The sequence below is a fragment of the Diadema antillarum genome, unplaced genomic scaffold (assembly GCF_040938485.1).
Source record: "Diadema antillarum isolate AM-2024a unplaced genomic scaffold, OU_Dant_1.0 scf00000002, whole genome shotgun sequence".
Lineage (NCBI taxonomy): Eukaryota > Metazoa > Echinodermata > Echinoidea > Diadematoida > Diadematidae > Diadema > Diadema antillarum.
Genome location: NW_027270891.1, coordinates 737814 through 762125, shown reverse-complemented (window position 1 = coordinate 762125; position 24312 = coordinate 737814). Strand labels below are relative to the sequence as shown.

General features: G+C 38.4%; 1 protein-coding gene across 1 annotated transcript in view; it reads right to left on the bottom strand.

Moving 5' to 3' along the window:
• Positions 1-24312, bottom strand: part of LOC139731977 (uncharacterized) — a 171424-nt gene that overhangs the window by 121440 nt on the left and 25672 nt on the right. Inside the window, exon 2 of the mRNA XM_071642886.1 lies at positions 16455-16690. Within this exon, the coding sequence (XP_071498987.1) occupies positions 16455-16655 (201 nt within the window). The 5' untranslated portion in view covers positions 16656-16690. The remainder of the gene's footprint in view (positions 1-16454; positions 16691-24312) is intronic.

Here is a 24312-nt window from a genome sequence, read left to right as displayed (position 1 = left end):
GAAAATCGTTGCTGTTGTTATTCTTCTTCTTCTTTGTAATCTATCAAAAGGGAGTCGCACATACTCTTTGATCTAATCAGCAATATTTTGTCTAGCTTGGTGATACAGTTCTACCTCCCTGGTTTTATCATCATACATGTATCTAAGGCTACAAGCCTGCAAGCTAAAGTTGAATGCCATCAGATCATAAGTTTCATTTGCAATACATATTCAACAAATGAATCATTACAAGTTTTCATTCAAGAAAACTGTTGTAGAAGAGAGATGAATACTTTAATCTTATGTTCCTAATAATAGAAATAATAATGTATTTTAAAAAGCATGTTTTCTCAGAAATCCTTTTATCACAAATTATAGTTTGGTCCAGCCTCTTGGAGAAATTTTCACATTCACAAATTTAAAATCAAAGCAGTTTTAATATGTGGGTAAGCCTATGCCTATTGAAAGCTGCAATTCTGTAAAAAGCAACTGTTCAGTAAAAATCTGTGAACTTAATAATAATATTTGTAACAGTAGTGTGAAAAAAGCTCATACATCTGTTTATGTATGCTGTTTTGCTGAGCATTTCTAAGCATTTTCTTTCTCTGGTAAATTCTGCTTTACAAGGGCCACAGAACTAGTACCACTAACACTCAGGTGAGGGAAGATGTTGAGGTGTTCAAAGGTCAAGAACTCTCTTTGAAGGAATTAAAGTATCATGTAAAAACATTATCAAAGAAAAACTGAAAATATTTCCAAGAAGCCACAAAAAAGTTATCTTATCAACAATGAAAGAGAATGGTACATGATGATTATGAATTCCAGAGCTATGACTGTACATCAGCGAAGGTCAAAATAATACTCACAGTCCTATTCTTTGAGACCCCATCTGCCTTTGTAGTCAGAATGAATCAAATTGATATTGATTTGATCATTTATAAAATACAAACTAGTCTGTGACACAGACTTTTGTACACCATGATTGATGGGATGTTTGTTTGCTTTTCCTTGCAATTCAGTCTCTACTATACTTTCAAGAACCACACAAAAATGTGATTTACCTTTCTATCATTTTTTAAGAAAACATCTTACCAAAATTTTTAAATAACTGTATTCATTTCAATCTTTTTTCTCCAGCAAAGTATAAGGTGAAGATACAAATAAAAGAATCTTGTACTAAAACTGATCAAAACTTGTACTGGTTTTGTATGCTGTACTCATTAACAGTCATCTTCCCTAGTATTTTGGTCAGGTGATTCGTGTACTTACAAATACACGGTATAGCTTGCAATGACCTCACCACATACAGTAACTCTCTACTGATAACCAGGGTACATAATGGGCTGAATATGGTCTGATTTTCTAGACTAGCAAACAGCTGTCTGGTAGCAAGGTTGGATGCTAAAGATGGCTTCATTCCCAAGATTAGCCACTGGTCCAAGATGAGATCCAAGGTTGATAGCTGTCTCCTCCACATGTCAGATGAACCACAAACATTTCATATTCATATCACTCAACTACAATTAAAGGATAACATTTCATAGAGGATCTATATCACTGAACTACACATAAAGGGTAGTCTAGTGAGTAGTAGTAGTACTCAGTACATCTCTTTACAAAAATTGACGCCTTGTTCTCCTCAAGAAAATCAATGTCATAATTATCCAGCATGATAGATATGTCTTGATTACAATAGAACTTATTTGTTCTTGCAATCATACAATGATTAAAATGAATAGCCAAACATTGTAGATACAGTATGGTTTGATATTTGTGTACACATCTGTGCAAGTAACCCACGCAATTGTCAAATATCTTAATGTAAATCAACCGATTGAAGACAAGTCCTGAGTACATTTGTACTAGAATACTCTCGTCTGGTGTCTATGGGAAATGCGTGTTGTAGCAAAATCAGTCCGTCCTCAACGCGTTATCAACAAATTATTTCAATCATTTTTATTCTAAAAGGGACATGCAATGTCTGTTCATACTTTGGATACACTACTGAGGATTAGAGGGAGACCGACACTCAATGGGAATGCCAAAAATTAATAATTCATGACAGCATGAAATGTCAAATCAATTTCAGTGTTTGTCTGTCTTTTTCAGAAAGAATTAATTTCTTTGATTCCTGGGGCCCGTTGCATAAAATTTACTATTATGGTAACTTTGCCATCAAATGGTAACTACCATGGCAATAATACTCAACAGCCAATCAAAATAAAAAATTCCATGGAAGTTACCATTGGATGGCAAAGTTACCATAATAGTAACTTTTATGCAATCGGCCCCAGAAGACTTTTCCAGAATGCCTTTGAAATATAAAACATAAAAGACTGAAATAAAACTTGACAGGCTGCTCACTAAATTTCCACTGCACAACAAATATTACTTAATCATCAGTTTGAATATTTCTCACAAATTAAAAAGAAGTATTAATGATTTCTGCAAAATGCTGGTTTTCACATCCCATTCATTAATTGTTTAAGTGCATTATAGTCACCAACGCTAATACTGTTTTATACTAAAACAAGAATTAATAAATGGGGCCTATAAGACTCAAATTTGGGAAAGATCTGCAAGACCCCATTATTACCAGTACTGTACTTTCGTATGCCCCTAGTGAAACTACCCTATATGATGCATACATTCACTGTTCAACAAATCTCAGAAATTGATCATATATGCTTAGTTCGCACAGACAGAACTCATATTTACATTGGCAAACACACAAAACTGTGATTGAAAGACTTTATGTATACACAGACTTCCTGTGAATATACAAGTAACTTGATGTGACTCAATATAAAGGTAAATGTACTCTATAAATCAATGAGCATGCCTCCATTCTACACCTCAATTAGAGAATGAGCAATGAACAGCATTGGTTTGACCACACAAAGAAAAAAGAATCCTGGTGAAAAAAAAGTTAGATGCTAATAAACAGTGATCTAGAGCTAATATTACTTCATCCCTCATGTACCACAGTATACTTGTGGCTGTGTCATAAGGGCTTTTTACACTTGTGTTTCTTAACCCCGGACTTTCTCTGACCCAGGACTATCGTTAGTCCCGTACCAATTTTTTCAGCTTTTTACACTCGCCAATTAGTCCCGTACTATCTCTTGTCCGGGGCTAAGGAGAAAACTAACCTTTTTACACTCATATTTCTTAGCCCCGGACTTTCCAAACCACATGAATATTCATAATTACGCTGTGTACTGTATGCGTACACGCACGCACCGGCAGCACTTGATAACCTCGTTTCTGATTGGTCAGTGAGGGTCGCACTTCGTCTCCGTCGCTTAGCCCAGGATTATTTTTTCGTTCTGTTTACACTCACTTGCTTGGCACCGCAATTGCGGAGCTAGCACCGCAATTGCGGTGCTAACCCCTGCTATTTTGCAGGGCCAGATAGTACCGTACTATCGGTGGGGCTAGCCCACTTTGGCAAAAACGAGTGTAAACAGAAAGTGGGCTAAGGATAGTCCCGTACCAACGGTGGGGCTAAGGCCCCCCCTTAGCCCCACCGTTGGTCTGGGGCTAAGCAAAAATTTACAAGTGTAAAAAGCCCTATAAATGCACATAGATTGTACGTGATACAGTAAAAGTACTAGGCCTATATTGTCACCGTCCTGCTGGACGTTACAGAATGGTCAACTTACGAGGGACTCAGTAGCCATGTCTTCGCTGTCCATTGTCTTCTCGCCTTCAAGACACCTTGACATGAGTTTAATTCCTTGCAAACAATTACTCAGAGCACTTCATTGAGTTCATCATTGACATCAATTCTGCCCTACAGGTTTGCCACAGCAGAAAAATATAATTTCTGCATAAATTTCACCAAAAATGTCACTAAATCCTGTAATGGCAGGAGAGTGAACTACACAGTGATTTTGTTGTATTTTTCTGGGCTACGCAGAGTGGGAAGGCCCATTGAACAACTAACGGACTATAAGGTAATAGCCTTTGTCTATGTCAGGCCACACGAAGTGGAATACAGTTACAGTCAAAATGACACCCGATATCAGATTAACCCACACTTGGTGTGTACCAGCATAACATGAAGAGCTATTAGTCTTGCTCGTAAACTTCCCGGGCATGTCAACACATTTCATGTTTTTCTGCACTTTATATTGCAAAGATTAAACCTATACAGCATCTCATTTCTCTCCTACCACTATACCAGTATGTTTCAAACAATGTCCATAATTGATTTAAAGCATAACATCAGGTGGTTTAAGAAAATTCAATACAAAGGGATCATCTATGATGCTGCAAGTGCACTACACTCTTCCCGTATAAGAAATAAGAATATCCAAATGGAAACTAAAAGTTGATTGCTATAGACTAAATTCCCTTTCAGTTATAGCACCCCATCAAAACTTGTGTCTGGGTGTAAAAGTCCTCAACAGCAGGTGAATTGAGCAAAGATTTACCATGATTGGTGGAAAGTGTACGTGTAGAAATCATCAGTCCAATGATTCATTAGGCCCTATATTTTAGGGCGCCATGCACATACCTCCTTAAACAAAAGGTACATTTGCCCAGGACAATTAACCCATTGTGGATGAGCTGACTTTGCTACAATACAGATTTCCCACAGACACCTACCAAAGTATACACAAGACTAGTCTCCATCAGGCCTAGGATTTCTAGGAGATAAAACCCTTGTGGATTGTGATACGAATACCAGAATGCAATCTGTCCAGCTAGGAAAAGATCACAGCCACACATTCAAACTTGCTTTCCTTTAACTTTATCCATGAGAGTAACAAAACCATTTTATGATCTATAAACATAAGAGAGCTTGTGACAAGAACCACCACTGTTACTATACAACAGGTGTTTGCTTCCAGACTTTAATGCATATTATATCGTGCAATAATGTACATGTACTAAAAACCCGAAGTATTCAGAGACAATGCACAGTATGATTTCTGTGTTGATTCTATAGGGGATTCACACATACACTAATTAGCAGGTTACAAAACTCAAGTTTTGTAACCCGCTAGCAAACTCAAGTTTTTGGCATGTGTGGACACAAAAAAACGGAAAATTAGCCCGATCAGCAGTGCAATGCTAAACTCAAGAAATCTTGCTTTCATTTCTGAATTAGCATGCTAATTTGCCCCAGCAATACGTGTGAACAGTTGGATTTAAAAACTCAAGTTTTCATATCCCATCATGGAATGCGAACATCACAACAATGTGCACTCCATGCCACTGAGAGGCACAAGATCAATAATTTCATCGATTTATCGATCAGCAATTAGCGGGTTATTTCTGTATGCATGAACAGTTGCAAAAAACTAGAGTGTCCGAGTGTGATCGCTAGCCCACTAATTTGGAGCGTCTGAACAGTTGAAAAAAAAAGCTTGAGTTTTGGAGCACACTTGGTAACCCACCATTTTGTACGTATGTGAATGCAGCTAAAGATGACAACAGAGTTCATATTTATAAATGTCATATCAATAGTTAGATTTCCAAATAATTTTTATCCTGATTAAAATCAAACTGGTGGGTATGCCACTTACACTACATTGGCATACAGTGAAATAAGAAAAACCGACTCGAGTACAAACCAAGTAAAAAGGCATCTAGGGTGAAACTTCGTATAATTAGCCATCTACCCAGACCTTGACTCTAATACACTTTGATATTTTAAAAAAAACTTCAAATAAAAAATCCAATACACTTTGGATACATCAGGCTTTTAATTCTTTAAATCTTTCTCTTTGTTTTTTTAAAAGAAGTCACAACGCTGAAACTACACTGTGCCTGAGAACTATAAAAATGCTTTATTTAAATGAAAACAAACAAACAAACAGCAGACATATTGGCTGGTTCATAACAGTCCCATGAAATATATGATTTACGATACATAAAAATGAAACCCAAAGGATCCGCCTTATTAAAAAGAAGAGTGATAGAAAAAGAGAGAGAAAGAAAGAAAGAAAGAAAGAAAGAAGGAGAGGGAGATACTTCTATACTTTACCTTATGATATATGAACAGTTTCTCTCAAAACAATGATGTAGGATAAACAATGATTACAGACCTTTAATATCAAGATATTCGTAGCCTGCTCTCTTTGATTGATTTTGGCTTCAAAGGACATGTCCCCCTTGAATCTTACATGTGGTCTGCAATTATTGCTAATCTCCCCCCCCCCCCCCTTCTAAAATGTAATCAAATCTGCTTGTCAAGATTGCTTTTTCCTGAAGTTTTAATCTCCAGTCCAGAATATCATTCGAAACAAAATTAGATTAGAACTACCTCAAGTGCATGGCTCTATTGACTGACATTATTTCATATTTTGCTCACAATCAAAAGTCTTCTCCAATGAGCAAATTATAAAAAGAAATTATAATTGAAAAATCTTTAATGATTTCTCTTTTCACTAAAATTGTATCAAAATCAAACACACAAGTCGAATTAAGGTACTTACAATGTAAATATTGAATCCTTTAGCTTACTTAATTACATTAAAAAACTCACATTTACATTGTACCTGGATCAACAGTTGAATTTTCACATAGTCATGTTCCATTACCGAGTTATAATGCAAGACTTACGGATGTATAATGGATTTCATAAATAAATGAAGGCATTACAAAAATAAGCGATACTAAATAATATGCTGAGGAGATCCCTAGGAACCAAAAGGGCCAGGAGTATAATCCTGATGACAGACATTCTCAGTGTAGGCCTAATTATTATTGTATGGGCAATTTTAGCAAGTCTAATTTTTCGCAAATCGGGACTTCCCAACAATTTTGCAAATGCTTAAATCGATGAACGGAGAAATGTATGCAGGCATGTTACATTGATGTCAGGATCAGAGATAATATTTCCGCGTGTTGATAAATATTAAAACGAAAAAAACACTAGCACCCATCTCATGGAATCCACAAAAATAAGGACCTTGCAAAATATATGCTGTATACATTAGGCCCCCTATATCATAAGTAGACATATATATAGGCCTATATTTTACTATACAAGTATATAAGATGTCCATACGATCCCTCTGTATGGTATGCATTATATTTGTGTGTGTGTACAACACATGTACAGGCCTATGTACAAAACACTTCGTATCCCTTGGCGATATACCATGTGAATGAACAAACCTTGCTCTTGGAGAAGAAGGAACTCCGCGTTGCCGTTCTACTATCCATGGTGGAGGCAGTCTGTGTTTATATCCCAATAAAAAGAATCCCAGGTTTGGGTGGAATAGGGTGATCCAAAACCAGGAAATAATTGAAGCAAACACGATTTATCCTGCTAAGTTCTTAGTTCTGTCACCAGCCATGCAGAAAACACACAGGTGAAGGGATTAATCCAGATTGGTAGTAGAGATATCTTCCCCTAAGGTAGGATAATCCGTAACAGTTGGTAGAATCCTAATATTGGATGGACGTAACAGGTGACTACCTGTGATCCCAAGTTATGAAACCTCTGTTCATCAGTGGCCAGTTCATTCACCGAGGTAGAATAGATAGTAACAAATATATTGCCAGTATTCCCGTATTAAGAAGAGCAAAAGCCAATTCACTTTCCCTCCTTTGCTTGTAATCGACTTCCAGTCACTGATGTCACGGCCGAGTGGAAAGAACTCCTGACCCACACATCCCTCTTCTGTTTTTTTCTCTCCCTCAAAACTAATTTGGTTTGGGGGAAAAGAAGAGTTGACTCACTTTTGATGCGACTCCTCCCAAAAGACCGGGGAAAATGATCTTGAGGTTGAGAGAGAGAGAGAGGGCAAGAGAGCTGCTGAAGAGAGAGCTGGAATGGTGAGATGTGTGAAACATACATCAACAATCACCCTTTTAACACTGACAACTTGCCATCAAAACCGCAGGAACAAGCATACATCCAAATCGAAACGAAAAAGGGGGGTGGATGAAATTCCTGAATGCCAGTGGAAAAAAAGCCCATCTATGTGTGGGCAAGTTTTGATGGTTCTGGATGGGATTTTATCCTCTTGTGCTTCAGGCAATTCTGGGTGCAGACAGACTCCTCAGAAAAGACAGGGAAAAAATACAAGTCCAAGTTCACAAAGTACATTACTCCCTCATTGCTGATATCGGAAGAGCACAATCCCAGCCGTAGAGAAGAAAACGAGACGAGATCCTGCCGCTTGGGGAGTTTTGCCACTCGGTATGCGCACCTCTCCCTAGACTGTGGGCTTCAAGAATTGGTGGATAGACCCTCTCCCATCTGGGTGTGTGTATGTGTGTGTGTAAGGTGGAACCAGCACAGAGGCTGCTGTGGTTGGCTTCCTATGAACACAAGGTGAGCTAGTCCAAGAAGCCCTATCGGACCAATCATGTGTGTGTGTCTGTGTGTGTCTGTGTGTAGGTGTATAGTCGTATGTCTATGCCTTCGAGTATGTATGCCTATGAGATGTACTATCCCATAGAAGTAAACATTGACTAGGAAGAGCAGTTCTCACTGGTGAGTGTGTGTGTGTGTGTGTGTGTGTGTGCACAGCTCTCAGATTACTCTTTATACACACAGATGTGTGTGCATGTGTATGTGTGTGTGTGTGTGTGTGTGTGTGAAGGGGTGGGACAGAATGCCCTGAAAGGAAGCAATTGGGGTGGGGTCATTTACACTTGCAGAGATTCACACTATAATACATAGCTTTGTAAGGGTCTCTGATGTTTAAACTGTAAACAAGTGGAAATTTCAGGTATTCTCTCCTTTATAACTTTTTCAGCACATAGTCTAGTCTTGCTAATTTACAACCAAGAATAAAGTAAAAATGCATGATTTTAACACATTGTGCAAGCAAGCAACACTACCAGGACTACCAGGACAATACTCCACTGTTCAGTTCAGGAGCACATCATCTTGGAAAGATATGAGATTACAGCAAGACAATGTTGTAGGCCTATATAAAAGATTATCTGACAAGTTATAATCTACAGACCCCTGACATTTACTACAGGAGTCAGAATAGAATGTAGGCCTACATGACATTGATCTGTTTTATTACAACTCATGAAGAGAGAAATAAATGTCACTATTAAATGGATATAAGGACTAACATTAACAAATAAGACAGAGATGGGATCAACAAAGAGATATAAACTCACGAGAAGATAATTTAATAGATAGAAAGTGAAATTTATGGGTGCATAGACAAACAGTCTTGTGAGTTGTTAATACTTAAATAGAACTCAGCATTTGAGCCTTCTGGATGCATGTAATGAAGAGATTATATTCTGTACTTCAATGATATGTAGGTCTTACATTCTGAAAAGACATTCTGAAAACATTGCAAGATTATCATGAATGGGAAGATACAAGATGCCCAAAATACTTGTGTGTATACTGATATATCACATCTTTAATAACTGAGAAAAACATACTTTAAAATGGAGAAAAGTGACTTGCATGTTTACTCGGCATACACTGCTCTGTACATTTGGCAATTTCTAGCACCAGCCTACTTGACCCGGATCTCCTTATTTCCCATCAAAATTTGGCACTAAAACAAGAAAAGATTGATATATATGACTAACGGTCTGGCAATAGCACAAGTCATATACACCAAATTAGCTTAGCCTACTCTTGCTCTGTTTTCATGTTGTGGCTGATTAACCCATTGAGGACGGACTGATTTTGCTACAACACGCATTTCCCATAAACACCAGCCCGAGTATACGCAGGACTCATCCTCAAAAGGGGGTTGTATCTCCATTCTTTCTTTCTTTTTTGATAGAAAGAACATGTGACGTTTTTGCTCCTCAGTGAATCACACCACTGGAATTCTCACATTGCAAGTTGTTCTTTTCACATCATATCTATCTGTGGCTCTTCAAAAGCTAAGGAGAGTCAAAACCACCTGTAAAGAAAAATTGTCATTGTCTTTCGGGTATGGGTGAAAGAATGTCAACAGGTAAAACATCACCTGTAAAGATATTTGGAAAAACAGATATAATTGTTATGAGAATCTACTCTATGCGACTTAGATAGTCTAAATTGATATGCTACCATCCAGTATTGGGTCTATTCACAATGGCATCACCACGGTACTAAATACCATGGTAACTTGTTGGCACAGCTCTCAATGGCAAACTACCACTATATACCACTACTGCAGTAATTCACTTGGTACTGTTTCTCATTCACCAAATACTATGGTATTTCTGGTGAGCATTATGCATGCACATATCTCCAACAGGGAAAATGCACAAAGTTTCTTCTTCTTCTTCTTCGAGATACTCCTCAACGTTCTGTATGGAATCAAACGAGGAGGAAAGGGGGAGTGCGTGATGTTGCTCTGTTAGTCCTTGTAGCTTGAGTCTTGGTTGTTACGTCATGTGAGAAATATACAGCTATATGATAGTTGGTATCACATGATCCAAATCGCACTCAAATTTCACCGTATGTAAAATTTCATGCCAAGTTTGAAGGACCACTCCATATACCTCAGTATTCCCGATGTTTTGTTTGTAGGGTATTTTGCAGTGTATTTACATTCATATTTGATACAGAATAAAGTGTGAAATACTGTAAAACACGACATATTCGCGGCGTATGATTTTTGCAAATTGGAACCGATGGCCTTTTTTTGTGGCATGAAATTTTCACAAATTGCCACTGGCATTCAATGCATATAGTGTAGACAAGAACTTTTGTGTGCATTGTAATTTCGCAAATTTTGGCTCTCGCAAAATTTGTGAAATTAGAATGCATGCGAACATTCCTCGTTTTACAGTACTATCAGTATGAATGCACCCATCCTTGACTTCAAAAGTCTAAACTTTCTGCTGTAATCAGTCTCTAACACAGGGACAGTTTCAAACTACAATATCTATTTCACTGAAGAAACTAGTTAAATCCTGAGATATTGGCGCTGTTTCTGTTACATTCACTCAAAGAGGAGAATCTTTTTACCCCTCCCAGGAAGCAATTTATTTGGTCCAGGAAAAAAATTCAAACTCACTAATACCACTTGCCCCGCCCTAGATATAACAAGGAAGGGGAGCATTCTGACAAATTTGCCTCATATCACCAGAAAACAGACATTTTGGCCCAAGACCAGGACACACCCCTGAGTGACAAAGTTTTTCTTTCTCAAAGCTGAGGATTTGCAGATCCTGATCCACCATCACTGTCAAAACTCAAGCCAGGCATGTCAGGGTAGTTAGGATAGGGATGTACAGGCTGTGGTGATTTGTCAGAGAAACTTCAGCTTTGAAGAAACTAGCTTAGAAGAAACTTTAATTTCTGAGTGCTTGCTGAAACACTAACAGGGAGGATAGGTGTATGTATCCAACCCACATGCCAGCATGTACTTTCGACAGAGTTTTCAAGATCTAGTTTCATGCACTGGCTTATAAGCACAACATTACACCATTTCTGTATCCTTGTTTGTGAGGAAAGTGGTATCAAGATCATTTTATCCAAAACCATGAAGGGGATGAATCCTGAAGGTAGACATTTCACTGCAGCTTCACAGACTATTGATCTCAAACTTGCTTTTTTACTTTAGAGGCTGGTAATCAAATTACATATCACAGGATTCAGAAGCATATTTGAGATATGACAAGATCTTGTCATGTTCACTGGGACAGATACTATCACACAAGTCCTCAATTTCTATCTATCCATCACATATTAATCAGTCAATGCAAAAAATATTGTTGTACCATTAAAAAATAAAATATGCAATATTTACAGGGAATATAAGTACCACTAGGAATACATGCACCTTTGTTTCCATATATATATATAAATATATATATATGCTCTCTACAAATACATGCACTAATGGAAATATATGCACAACTAGAAATATAAGCACCACTAGGATATATGCATCCTTGGGAATATACACGTACATACACCTCAGTGTATGCACTGATATCATGCATTGCTAGGAATATAATTATGCACCTCCATTGCACCACTGGGAATATGTGCACCATTAGAAATGTATGCACTTTCAATGATATATATGCACCACTAGGAATATATGCTCCTCCAATAATATATGTACTGCTGGAAATATAATGCACCACTAGGAATATGCACCAGCTCACATGATGAGAAAGACAGCGAGGTAAGATGTCTCCTTGTCAAGCTAAGAACAGAGCTTGGCTACAAATGAAGGATGCAGCTGTTGAAGAATCCAGCTCCTAAAAGCAGCTGATCATGTAAAATAGTCTGCCTTGGCGACAGAATGTAGGCCTACATGGCGAACAAATCATTAGAGAGATTTCCCAAGGTACACGTACAAAACTTTTGGCTCAGAAATACATCACATAAATTAGCCTTGCTAGAAGTCCAATGCTCAATCTCTAATCATAGTACCACGGAGATAATCCATTTCATCAGAACATTACCAAATTCACAAGAATCGTACATGACTTTATATGACGTATTCCTGGCTAATAATGGCCAGAATAAAACACCTACTGAAATCAATCAAAGAAGAAGACATGAAATGACAGGTTTACCTTTCTTTTATAACATTGCCAGTCTCTTTCATTTTTTTTCCCCTCATCAACCAGTACTGTAGAATGGAATCTTCAAGGAATGGCACTAGCATATCAAACTACACAAGCAGATTTAAAGGAATAATCCAGCTTATTTCAGAAGAGTTTGAGGAATTATGGCTCTAATCCTTCCCACTGGTTGTACTCTAACAAGACAGAACAAGAGACCCGCGGGTCTAGCGCTCACCTGAGTATCGCAAGTTCACCTTTCACGCAGTCACTAATCTAAATTATTCACAGCTCTACCAAAATTTGACGAGGCATTCTCAAGTGGAAGATGAAAATGTACAATAAGGGCCCAATTTTTTCAAGATTCCTTAATTTGGGGGAATTGGGGCCCCCTGGGCCCCTCTGGGTGGGGCATGGTGCCCAGTTTGATAAATTGAGATCCTGACCACCTAGGGATGCTACCTGCCAAGTTTGACAAAAATCCATCATGAGGTTTTCAGGAAGAAGATGAAAATGTACAATTCAGGCCCCCATTTGGACCCTTCCAACCACCCCCCTCCCCCTACCCCCAAGAGGGGCACCCCTGGATCTCCTATGAACAAACTTGAAACTACAGTCATTAATGTACTCACTCATAGTATTATCTCAGCTCTATAACTTCTGATTCTAGAGAAGATTTTTAAAGATTCCTTCATTTGGGGGGTTTGGGCCCCCTGGGGGCCCCCTGGGCGGGGCATGGTGCCCATTTTAACAAATTGAGATCCTAACCCCCTAGGAATGCTACCTGCCAAGTTTGGTGAAAATGGGTCATGGGGTTCTCAAGAAGAAGATAAAAATGTACAATTTAGGCCCCATTAGGACCCCTCCTCACCCCCACCCCCCCCCCCCCCCCTGGGTCCCAAGGGGGGCACCCCTGATTCTGCCATGAACAAACTTGAAACTACAGTCATCAATGTGCTAACTCATAGTATTAACCTAGCTCTATCACTTCTGGTTCTAGAGAAGAAGGTTTTTGCGGATTCCTTAATTTTGGGGGGTTTGGGCCCCCTGGGGGCCCCCTGGGTGGGTCATGGTGCCCATTTTAATAAATGGAGTTCCTAACCCCCTAGGGATGCTACCTGCCAAGTTTGGTGAAAATGGGTCATGGAGTTCTCAAGAAGAAGATAAAAATGTACAATTTAGGCCCCATTAGAACCCTTCCCCACCCCCCTCCCCTGGGTCCCAAGGGGGGCACCCCTGATTCTGCCATGAACAAACTTGAAACTACAGTCATCAATGTACTAACTCATAGTATTAACTTCGCTCTATCACTTCTGGTTCTAGAGAAGAAGATTTTTACAGATTCCTTAATTTTGGGGGGTTTGGGCCCCCCTGGGGGCCCCCTGGGTGGGGCATGGTGCCCATTTTAACAAATTGAGTTCCTAACCCCCTAGGGATGCTACCTGCCAAGTTTGATGAAAATCGGTCATGGGGTTTTCAAGAAGAAGATGAAAATGTAAAAAGTTTACGCACGACGCACGACGGACGACGGACGACGGACGACGGACGACGGACGACGGACGACGCACGACGCACGACGCACGACGCACGACGGACGCCGGACGAAGGGCGATCGCAATAGCTCACTTGAGCCTTTGGCTCAGGTGAGCTAAAAACAGACAAATGAGTAGATCCTAAAAAAACAGAAATATTCACAACATAAAACTTTCACAATTTGAAGCCGACAGCTTTTTTTTTGCGGCATGAAGCCTTTGCAAATTGCCACTGGTATTCAATGCACTGTGTAAAAAAAAAAAAATGCATGCATCTAATACTTTCGCTAATATTGGTCCCTTGCAAAATTCACAAAAGTTTTATGCATGCAAAAATTAGTTTTTATAGTATCCTAAGAATGGAATACCTCTCACAGCAGCCTTGAGAGATAGAGGATTAAAATGACTCAACATCCTACGGTACTGTGAACTGACAACTCTTGGATCTCCTTTAGATTTTAGTTTTGTGACAACTTGTATGAGTAGAATATGCCCATATCTGCCAACATACTCAGCAAAACAAACATTTAAGATAAAAGCAGAAGAACTTCTCTTAAAGAATATAGAAGGGTATGATTTAAATGCAAAATTTCATTGCAAATCAAGTGATTCAATTCAAAGATCATCTCACCTTTGAGAGAAAACCATGTTTACATTTTCGGAATATATTTTTTGAAAGTACATGTGTATGTCATGATGCTATTTCCTAAAGTGCTTTCAAGAAAGTTATAGTTGTTGGTAAGTTTTCACAACACCCTCCCTAGTCACTGATTAATAGGAAAGAATCTGCTTTAAAGCAACAAGTGTCCTTAAAGGGGAAGGCTAGTAACTGATCAGTGGGAATGAGTGGAAATGCTGGGAGATGATTGTTCCAATCCTTATGGGATTCATTCAAGAGTTCATTGTATATCTATTGTTGTGTGAAAATGATTTGCTTCAGAACGGTCTCATATTCAAGTAATGTGCAGATTAATGCTCCATCACTGACCAGGGACGCTAACCTGGAAGCATTAAACTGCACATTACTTGAATATGAGACCATTCTGAAGCAAATCATTTTCACACAACAACAGACATACAATGAACTCTTGAATGAATCCCATAAGGATTGGAACAATCATCTCCCAGCATTTCCACTCATTCCCACTGATCAGTTACTAGCCTTCCCCTTTAAAGAAAGATGTAGATCAGCATCCTTATTTTGCGGCAATTAAAAGTCCCACAGGAAGAAAGCAATGACAGTCCTACACCAGAGACAATCTAGTGCCCCTTTTACAAGACTTCCATGCCTTTTTGTTTGGGTCAAAGGTCATGGTTGCCATGGCAATCTGCCCCAGACAAGACTCACTCCTGCACGTCCTCTTTCATTGCACTGTCACAACATCATGGTGAAGCTCTGAAAGAAGATTGACTACTTGAGAATGGTAGGAGGATAAAGGGTGCAAAGGTGAAGGAGCTCACCCAGCATTGAGTGAGCAAAGACAGGAACCAATCACACAATATCCTCACAGGGAAGCTTGTGAATGATATCAAGAGTCTTACTTACAATTTGCATTAATTTTGTTCTTGGCATAATACCACAATTAATCTGTAAGAAGAGAGGAGACTGTGAAATATCATCCAACAACCACCTGAATCAGGTGTAGGTTACACCATCTTTTCCAGACGGTCTCACATTCCAAACAGGTGTATTTCCATCACAGGAGAGAAAGACGGGTCTGGAATCAAGACTAGACCCGCCCAAACTTGTTCATCACTCTCAGCAGCTAGTAAAACAAATGGACAGATAGATGGACGGAAGAAACATTGCTTTTTATTCTCCTTTGCATTTCTCCTCGCTAATCCAGATGTTGACCTAATTATGACAAAAACTCATTACCAGGCATGTTGATAATGCACACTGATGATAATGCAGAGTATTCAGATGACAATAATGGTAGTGATGATGGTATAGGTAAAGATGAGGATTTATGACGATGATGAAGATGATGGCAAAGATGAGTCGGTAATTGTGATGATGGTGATGATGGTGATGATGGTGATGATGGTGATGATGATAGTGTTGGTGATGGTGGTGATGGTGGTGATGGTGGTGATGGTGATGATGGTGATGATGGTGATGGTGGTGATGGTGATGATGGTGGTGATGGTGATGATGGTGATGATGATGATGATGATGATGAAGATGATGTAGACGATGATGATGATGATGATGACGAGGATGGTGGAGACGATGATGGTGGTGATGGTATTGATTATGACAATAGTGAAGACACCGATTACAACTCAGATATTGTGTTTTTACAGTACCAATGTTTTGTTGTTGTTTTTTTCCAATGGGTCTCCATGAGAATAGAAAGTAATACCACTCAACAAATTTCCCTTTAAGCAAAGTGGTTTCTTAAGCACTTAAGGAAGGATTTGGATGAGAATTAGGAGTATTGGGATGGAAATTAAATATTTGAAGAATGCACCCACCTTGGCCTTCTTGACTTTCTTCATGGATGCCCTGAGCCGCCTCCACTCAGGTTGGGTCATCCCAAGCTGGGACACGTCATCTTGCTGGACATAGGTTAAGTGGTCTAGGGCGGTCACTCCCAGCTTGTTGACAAACTCCTGGTGGTACTGCTGGAGGTCGAGTTCGTCCAGGAAGTCGTAGAGGGGGCTTTCATATGGCATGCTGTCAGTACAGCGCTAGCCAGTCACATCGTAGTCTGTATGGAGGAGATATAAATGCATGAATAGTTAGAATATCATGTACAGAAATTAATATTGATGGGATTTTCATCCTTTTTACAGCTTGGACAGAGACCAAACAAATTAAAAGTTTCTAGGGAGTCAATCATCTCTGAAGGAAATTTCTAGAAATATGCTCATTTCGATAGAGAGGATAACATTTCAGGACTACATTGCAGTTCAATAAAGTTTGAAAAAAAATGATGCTACTAAAATTTACAGTCGTATTCCTGTTAGTATGCAAAAGGAAAAATGTATAAAATAGTGGCTTTTCGAGAAAAAAAAACATGAAAATACATAGCTTTTCATGGCATTGTGGCATTTACAATCTTAAGTTTTAAAAAAAAAAAAAAATCTCATTGAAGACAGAAATAAGATTTCTCATTACTTGTGGAATAAGACACAATTACATAGCAGACAGCACTGACATAAAAAGGGGATTTTATAGCTCTAATTATCTTTCAGTATTTCTGAAAACTACAAATTTATTGATGATCACTCTGTACTGATAATCATAACAGTGTGAAATGTGCCACAAAATATTTCATCAATACACAGAACTAACAATACCACGAGATGTCTCCTCAGCCAGACACTCAAGAATAGTGACACATGAACACTAGAGGGAGCTCTACCACTTTATACATCCTCACTACATTGAATGGTTGAGAGAACAGAGTGCAGAGAAACGCTGTACCTTGACTGAGTGTTACTCTCTGACAGCATAACAGTACTTAGCAGTACATTATCTAGTCATACAAACACATGTCAACACTTAACTCTGTTTTCTTCTCTTGTCTTCATATTAAACTTCAGTTTATGAAATGGCTTTCGATGATATAATAGACTTTATCTTACTTGGTTTTGAAATGAGATCATACTTGACAAAGCCATAGTGCCTGATCAGGAGCTTAAATGCTTTTTTAAACATATAAATCTGATATTATATCACAAATTCATGTTCCCCTCTGCTGAATCCTCCAGTAACACTTCAAGTATTATCATTACCTCTCAAATCTGACAATCATCTTTATATTCTTTATGAGAAAAAGTCACAAATGTACTAAACTTATTTGAAATCAGTCAAATAAGGGCATAGTTTTCATGCATCAAGGAAACGAGTATTAAATATGATGGCGCCTCTATAAAAGCAATCATAACTGCAGATTACTTACTGTAAAGTTATAAGCATTCAAAGATTGATAAAATCAAACAAAGCCTCACATTCTCTGAGTGCAGAGTCAGTAATAGTATTGTCTGCCATGTTTTGATTCCTGCAGTCAACAGTAAGAATAGCTAAAAACTGGGATTGTACTAGGAATGTGTTTCTCTTTATAATTCAATTCAAAGTCATAATGTCACATTTCAATCCCAATACAATTTAATAGAAGAATTAACCAAAGAATGTTGTACACATGTTCATTACCTCTTTATGGCCATATATATACAATTTATGCACCAGTATACATCATACAATATAGTCATTAAAAATTTACTTCATGGACTAATTCACTGAAAATCTAACTTCCACATATCATTCACATTTTGCATCAATGATGTTGTACCAATGTCAGTTATATTTGTGGGCACATTTCAGGTGTTTTCGTTTGCAGGTATTTCACAAGTTGACTGATATTCACAAAATCAACAACTCCTAAAAATATTGTCCCTTCAAAATGTGTTTGATCAAGCACCTCAGTTGACTTCTACTTCCCAGATTAAACGGCAAGAGCAGCTGTGTAGTATCGTAACTCCCAAATCACAATGATAATTTTTAGCATGACACTGCATCCCGAGAAACATGTTTCCCACCATGTTTATATTCATATCATTCTCCTTTTGAAGTGTGTTCAGAGGAAACATGGTTCTATCTTTCTAGATGGATTAATGCAGCCTTAGATAACACAGCACACAGCGCATGACACATGCAGCCTTGACATACCAGCTGCATGCATCAATACCAATGAAATCCAGTACAGTAACATTATGGGGGCTAGGTTCTTATGAGAGCACTGTGAATAATCCTGACATTACAAAAGAGGTTTTAGTGAGGTTAACCACAATTTCCTCAAGATGCTACACCCTTTTCTCACAATATGCCTTCTATAGATTAACACAGCATGCTATACTACGAGAAGATTATCCCTTTAAATGGTCAAATAATAACACCTATGCTCAGTTCTAGCCAAAAGAACCAACCTCTAGCCATGATGTACAGTGTAACTAACATCTCCCTCTACATAAAATGGAGCTCTAGATCTTAAAATCCCAAATAAAAAGGATAAACATTTTATGGTGAAATTTCTGTTAAATATCCAACTTCACGGATGGATTTGAACGAGTTACATGCAACACTGCATCAATCAGCACAAGTTAAAGTTGCTGTTACAGTACGGATTTTGATATGATTCAGCTGGAAATGGAATCGGCCCCATTTCTTCAAATTCACAAACTTTGTACATAGAAAACTGAGAGCTTTCCTCCATCCTTGCTGCTATTTATTCAACGAGTACATTTTAAGCCTACTTGTACATCGTAATGACTTCAATGCTTCATCATATTCAAGCTGAGATTTCACTTAATTTGTGTGTGTGTGTGTGTGTATGTGTGTGTGTGTTTGTAAACGTGTACAACATGACACGCAGAAAAGCAATACAACATATACTTTGCAGAGCACAGTAAAGAACACAGAAATCGATCTACACACGTATCACATTCATGATGGGATCAATGTTAATATTTTTGTGTGTTCTAAAATTCACCAATAGCATCCAACATTTACAGTACTCTATTTAGGTTTGTTTGTGTGTTTGTTTCATTTTTCCATCTGAGAAGATGGCTGGATGGCCTGTATTGAGCTGCACTCACTAGCCATTCTTCCATGGAGTCAAGTTGGATGTGAGGCGGGACCCCTTCACCAGGTTGAATGCACGCTGTCCTTTGCGATGAATGGATGAGGTAAGATCTTTTACTTGCGTGAGATGTGACTCTCTCAAACAAGGAACCTCCAGTTTACGTCCTGTCCAAGAGACAGTGTTTTTGCCTCTTAGTAGAGGGGAAGGTAGATTACACAAAACATTGCTCAGTTAATAGACTCAGGTCTCGAACCCAGGTAATTTGAATATGGAGGCAGACGCACTACCAACTACAGCCAAACTGCCCCAAGTCACACAACTCAAACAAAACTTATTTTTAAAAAAGATTTTAAAAAATGACATCAGCAAATCACTTTCAACAACAAAACAAACAGTAAATTGGACTATTAAAAAGGGGTATGCTATTAAAAATTTAGTGAATCATCCGGTCAATGCATTCTTATTTCTAATCTAAGTCTATTCAGATTAGGTTATTACATGAATGACATTCAGTTCTTCATTGTAATTTCCCATATTATTATTGTTAGTCATTGCAAACATTCAACACAGGGAGAGCATACTTCATTGCCATTGCAAACCAGTCCCAAATGCACCCACTGCTCCTGTCACAATTTCAACAATTAAACAAGTTCAAAACACTGCTCAGAATTCTTGCAAATATTTACATCTGAATGTTTGGATTACTGTGTCTCAACCTTCCACAAACACAGAATGGAAATAGGATGTCATCCAAAGAAAGCAGATTTCACTGCATACAGACGGACGTCACTGGGGATTGTATGTAAGACATGTTTTCTTGTACTTGTAAATCCGCGAAGTATACACTTAATTTGTATGCCGCTGAGCATGCAAACAATATCATTAAAAATTCCATAACTGAGAGGTGAGAGGCGACAAGAGGACTTTCCCATGGTTTACACTTTCTCCTCCACTCTGCCCCCAAAAAGGAGGAGGGCCCAGCATGACGCCTCTGTAGGTTAACCTCAAGGAGCAGCGGCCATACTTCTCAGATCTCACGGATTTGATTTACAGCAGCACTAGGCACGAAGGAATATGGCTGGCAGGTATGAAGTACTGCAGTCCATCTCTTTACGAATGGCTCCCTTTTCTCTGACTAAAGTCACTACTTGTTTGGGGGTTACTAAATGCGGGGAGGGGAAGGGGAGGGAAAAGGAAGGGAAGGGAAGGGAAGAGGAGGATGAGGGTTAAAGGGATCGTACAGTTTTGGTCGAGACCTTATTTCAGGCTTCTAACATTTTTTGGTGAGATAATGAGAAACCTCTTATGAAATATGAAAGAGCGTGCAATTGTATGAGGAATTCAACGTTTATTTGATGAAAATTGTTTTTGAAATGGCTGAGATATCCAAAAAAGAGCGTTTCTAGTAAAGTGTGGGACCCACACTTTATTACGATCGCTTTGTTTTACTTTGTTTTTGGATGTTTCAGTCATTCCAAAGCCAATTTTCATCAAATAAACTTTGAATTCCTCTTAAAATGGTATGTTCTGTACTATATCACAGGTGTTTTCTTGGTATCTCACAAAAAGTTTAAAGCCCAATTCTCATCTCCACCAATACTGTACCATCCCTTTAAGGGGGAAGGGAGGGAACAGTCTGTCTCTCAAACAGTAATTCCTGACAAACCCCGCATCACCGTAGTAGCATGGGGATACCATGGTGTGGGAAGGCTAGCAAGAATCTGATATATTCGGAAATCCCCTAAACAGATTAATATGCAGCACACACACATTTGAAATATCTCACCTGAACATTCAAACATAACAGATGAGCTTACACTTCTGTGCACATACTGCTGATAGGCAGTTCTCTTTTTTTTTAGCAGGCATGCACCAGTCATGGAATTTTTAATGTACCCTGATGGGCAAGAGATGACAAATGATTCCATCAGGCCAACCTTCTCTCACAACAATTAACTCCTTTGTGATAAGAAGGGGGAAGGGGAGAGGGGAAAAGGGCAGTCCACCTCAAAAGAAGGGAAAAAAACACAACATGCTCTTAAATTAACTTTGAACAAGCTCACATTTATTATACACCAACCCGCTAGATGCAGATGGTCTTTTTTCTATTACCAACCTCAAATGGCTATATTTCACAAGTATCCAAACCCATTCTTTTCCGCTAATAACCTGGATGTGGAGCAGCCCCTAATAATATGCACCCCTAGGGAAGAGTAATTAGGGGTTAGCCAGATAGCCACCACTCTCCCCAGCTTCCTGCAGGTGAAGGGTCCAGAGTGCGAAGACCTTTTTTTCTCATCTAACTGGCACTGCTCCCTGCCATTGGCGATCTGAAAATTGATTCTAGCAATCTGATTCACACCCCACAAAAGCTGATAACTGAATAAGTACATGACAATGGAGGTAGCCATTTATCCGGCGGCATGTGCGAAAAAAACCCATTGCAGAATTTCAGTCATCGTGTAAACACAACAGTTCAAAAGGTAAGTATAGCACAGAGCTCCACTACATCTTTTTGTCGGGGGGGGGGGGGGGGGGGTGTTGCTTTTTTTCACTTCAGACACTATGCACACAATAGTGACAGTATTAATACTCTGCTCTCAAAACAATTTGCATAATCATGATGATAAAAAGATCGTGGTCCGCATACAAAGTCTTTGAATAGTGATATAATTTGGGGTTGGGAAAGTACATTATTTATATTTGATAGCAAACTGATTCAAATGGAAAATATAAAGGGAATTCCACAAAAATTCACTTTTTCTAGCATAATGAAAAAGCACTTGACTAACTGCTTTCAAAAAGCAGGAGGAATATTTAAATTGCTAGTATCAAGTTGATGGAATGTGTAGTTTTCATGAAAAATGAATTTTTGTGGAATTCCCATTATATTTTCTTTAGTATATTGTTGTCCACATATGAGGTCATAACCTCTAGTAGTCTCCTCATTCAGCGGTGCCAACACTAAAACTAAAAAAAAAAAAGAATTACTGACTTTTGCATTGATTGTCCGATTTTGCATCAATTGTCCGATTTTCCTCAAACTTTCACTGATGTTTTCTCCTGAAGTTCCGGCTTTCACTAAATCCAAATTTGTCAGTGGGTTTTGGTTTCCTTTAACATGTCACCAAACTGTTGTCTTTATTCTAGTGCTGCATTCTGGGAGGAAGTGAATTTTACTCCACAAGATGAAGACAGTTGAAAGATGAAAGTAAAAGTGACAATAGTTCAAACCAAAGGAGGTACATGTACCTCCATGATTCAAAAGGCACATCAAAATACTGAACACTTTGATAAAGACAGTCAACATCTGTAGGGCTTCAAACTGGCCAAGTCTCCTTCAAATGTTATTCTAGTCAGTCTCATCTTTGATTTCACCCTGGGTGGCAGGCTGAACACAGCAGCGGCTGACAAAATAACGCTTTCTGGTATTTCTAAAGTGGATTTTTATCTCAATCCCACGCAAATAAGCCAAAGCTGAAGTGGCATAAAGGAAACTGCACTCTCTGTACAGGAATATATTTTGGTTTTCACACAATGAACAACCACGGACATACAAAAAAAAAATTTCCCTGGAATACTGTAACCTATGAAGTTATATCTCCTTTGAATACAAAATACAACAACAACACACACACAAACAAACAAGCAAAACTGAACTAATGGCATAATGCACTGGAAATGTGTGTAGTAGCCATATCCTGGTATTGCTAATTCAATACTATAAATAGAAAGTATTTTGTCATTGAGAGAACACTTCTGAAAGTTCTCTTTCCATTGAATGTGATGCCTGGTTATTCACATAAACTTTCTTGGTAAAGGTCTTTGTCAGGAAAGGTCGTCTTTGTGATCACTATGCAAATTAACGATTTCACACATGCCACTCATTCCATTCTAAAGTTGACTTTTTGAGTAAAATCATACAGTTCAGGGGGGCGTTTCATCAACGAGTTCGTCGGAGTTTTCACCGACAAATTTGCTATCAGCCAATCAGACGCAAGGATTCACACTGACAACTGTTAAAAGCTAATGAAATCCTTGCGTCTGATTGGCTGATAGCAAATTTGTCGGTGAAAACTCCGACGAACTCGTTGATGAAACGCCTCCCAGAAAGAGTTTAATCAAACTCAAATCTACAAGGAACAGTCATGAGAATCTTCAGTTTCAAGAACTCTTGACACCAGTCAAAATCATATAAAAGAAGGGAGGGCAGTGTAGCTTTACACATTTAGCAATGATACTTTTTTATTATTACAGTCAGCAAGAATGTATTCTTTATGAATAACAAATTATTCTTTTGCTGTAATGATTTGATAAAGTTAACTTTGTCAAGGAATCATATTTAATGAATTGTTGACAAGAATAATTTGGATGTAATGTACACATATTTAAGGCAGAATATCGTATAAGGCATTAACATCGTATGAATTCCATGACACTTCAACTGTTTTGTTTGCTTATAATCAGTATTTAATCAATTTTATCAACATGGGGTAGAGTTTCACTATAATCTACCAACATTATGAGGAGTATTTACGAGAAGACAAGGCAGTAACATGAACCAGTAGCAATTTGAGAGTTCCTTTTAGACTGACATCATATCACTCAAATGATCTCAGCTTTCATATAAATCACTCAGAATTTTGAATGAATTTTGTGACTTATTTCAATACTCTTCTCAACATATACCCTTAACAAGCTGCATAATTCATTTCTTTATCAATAAGTTTTCCCTGCAGTGGTGG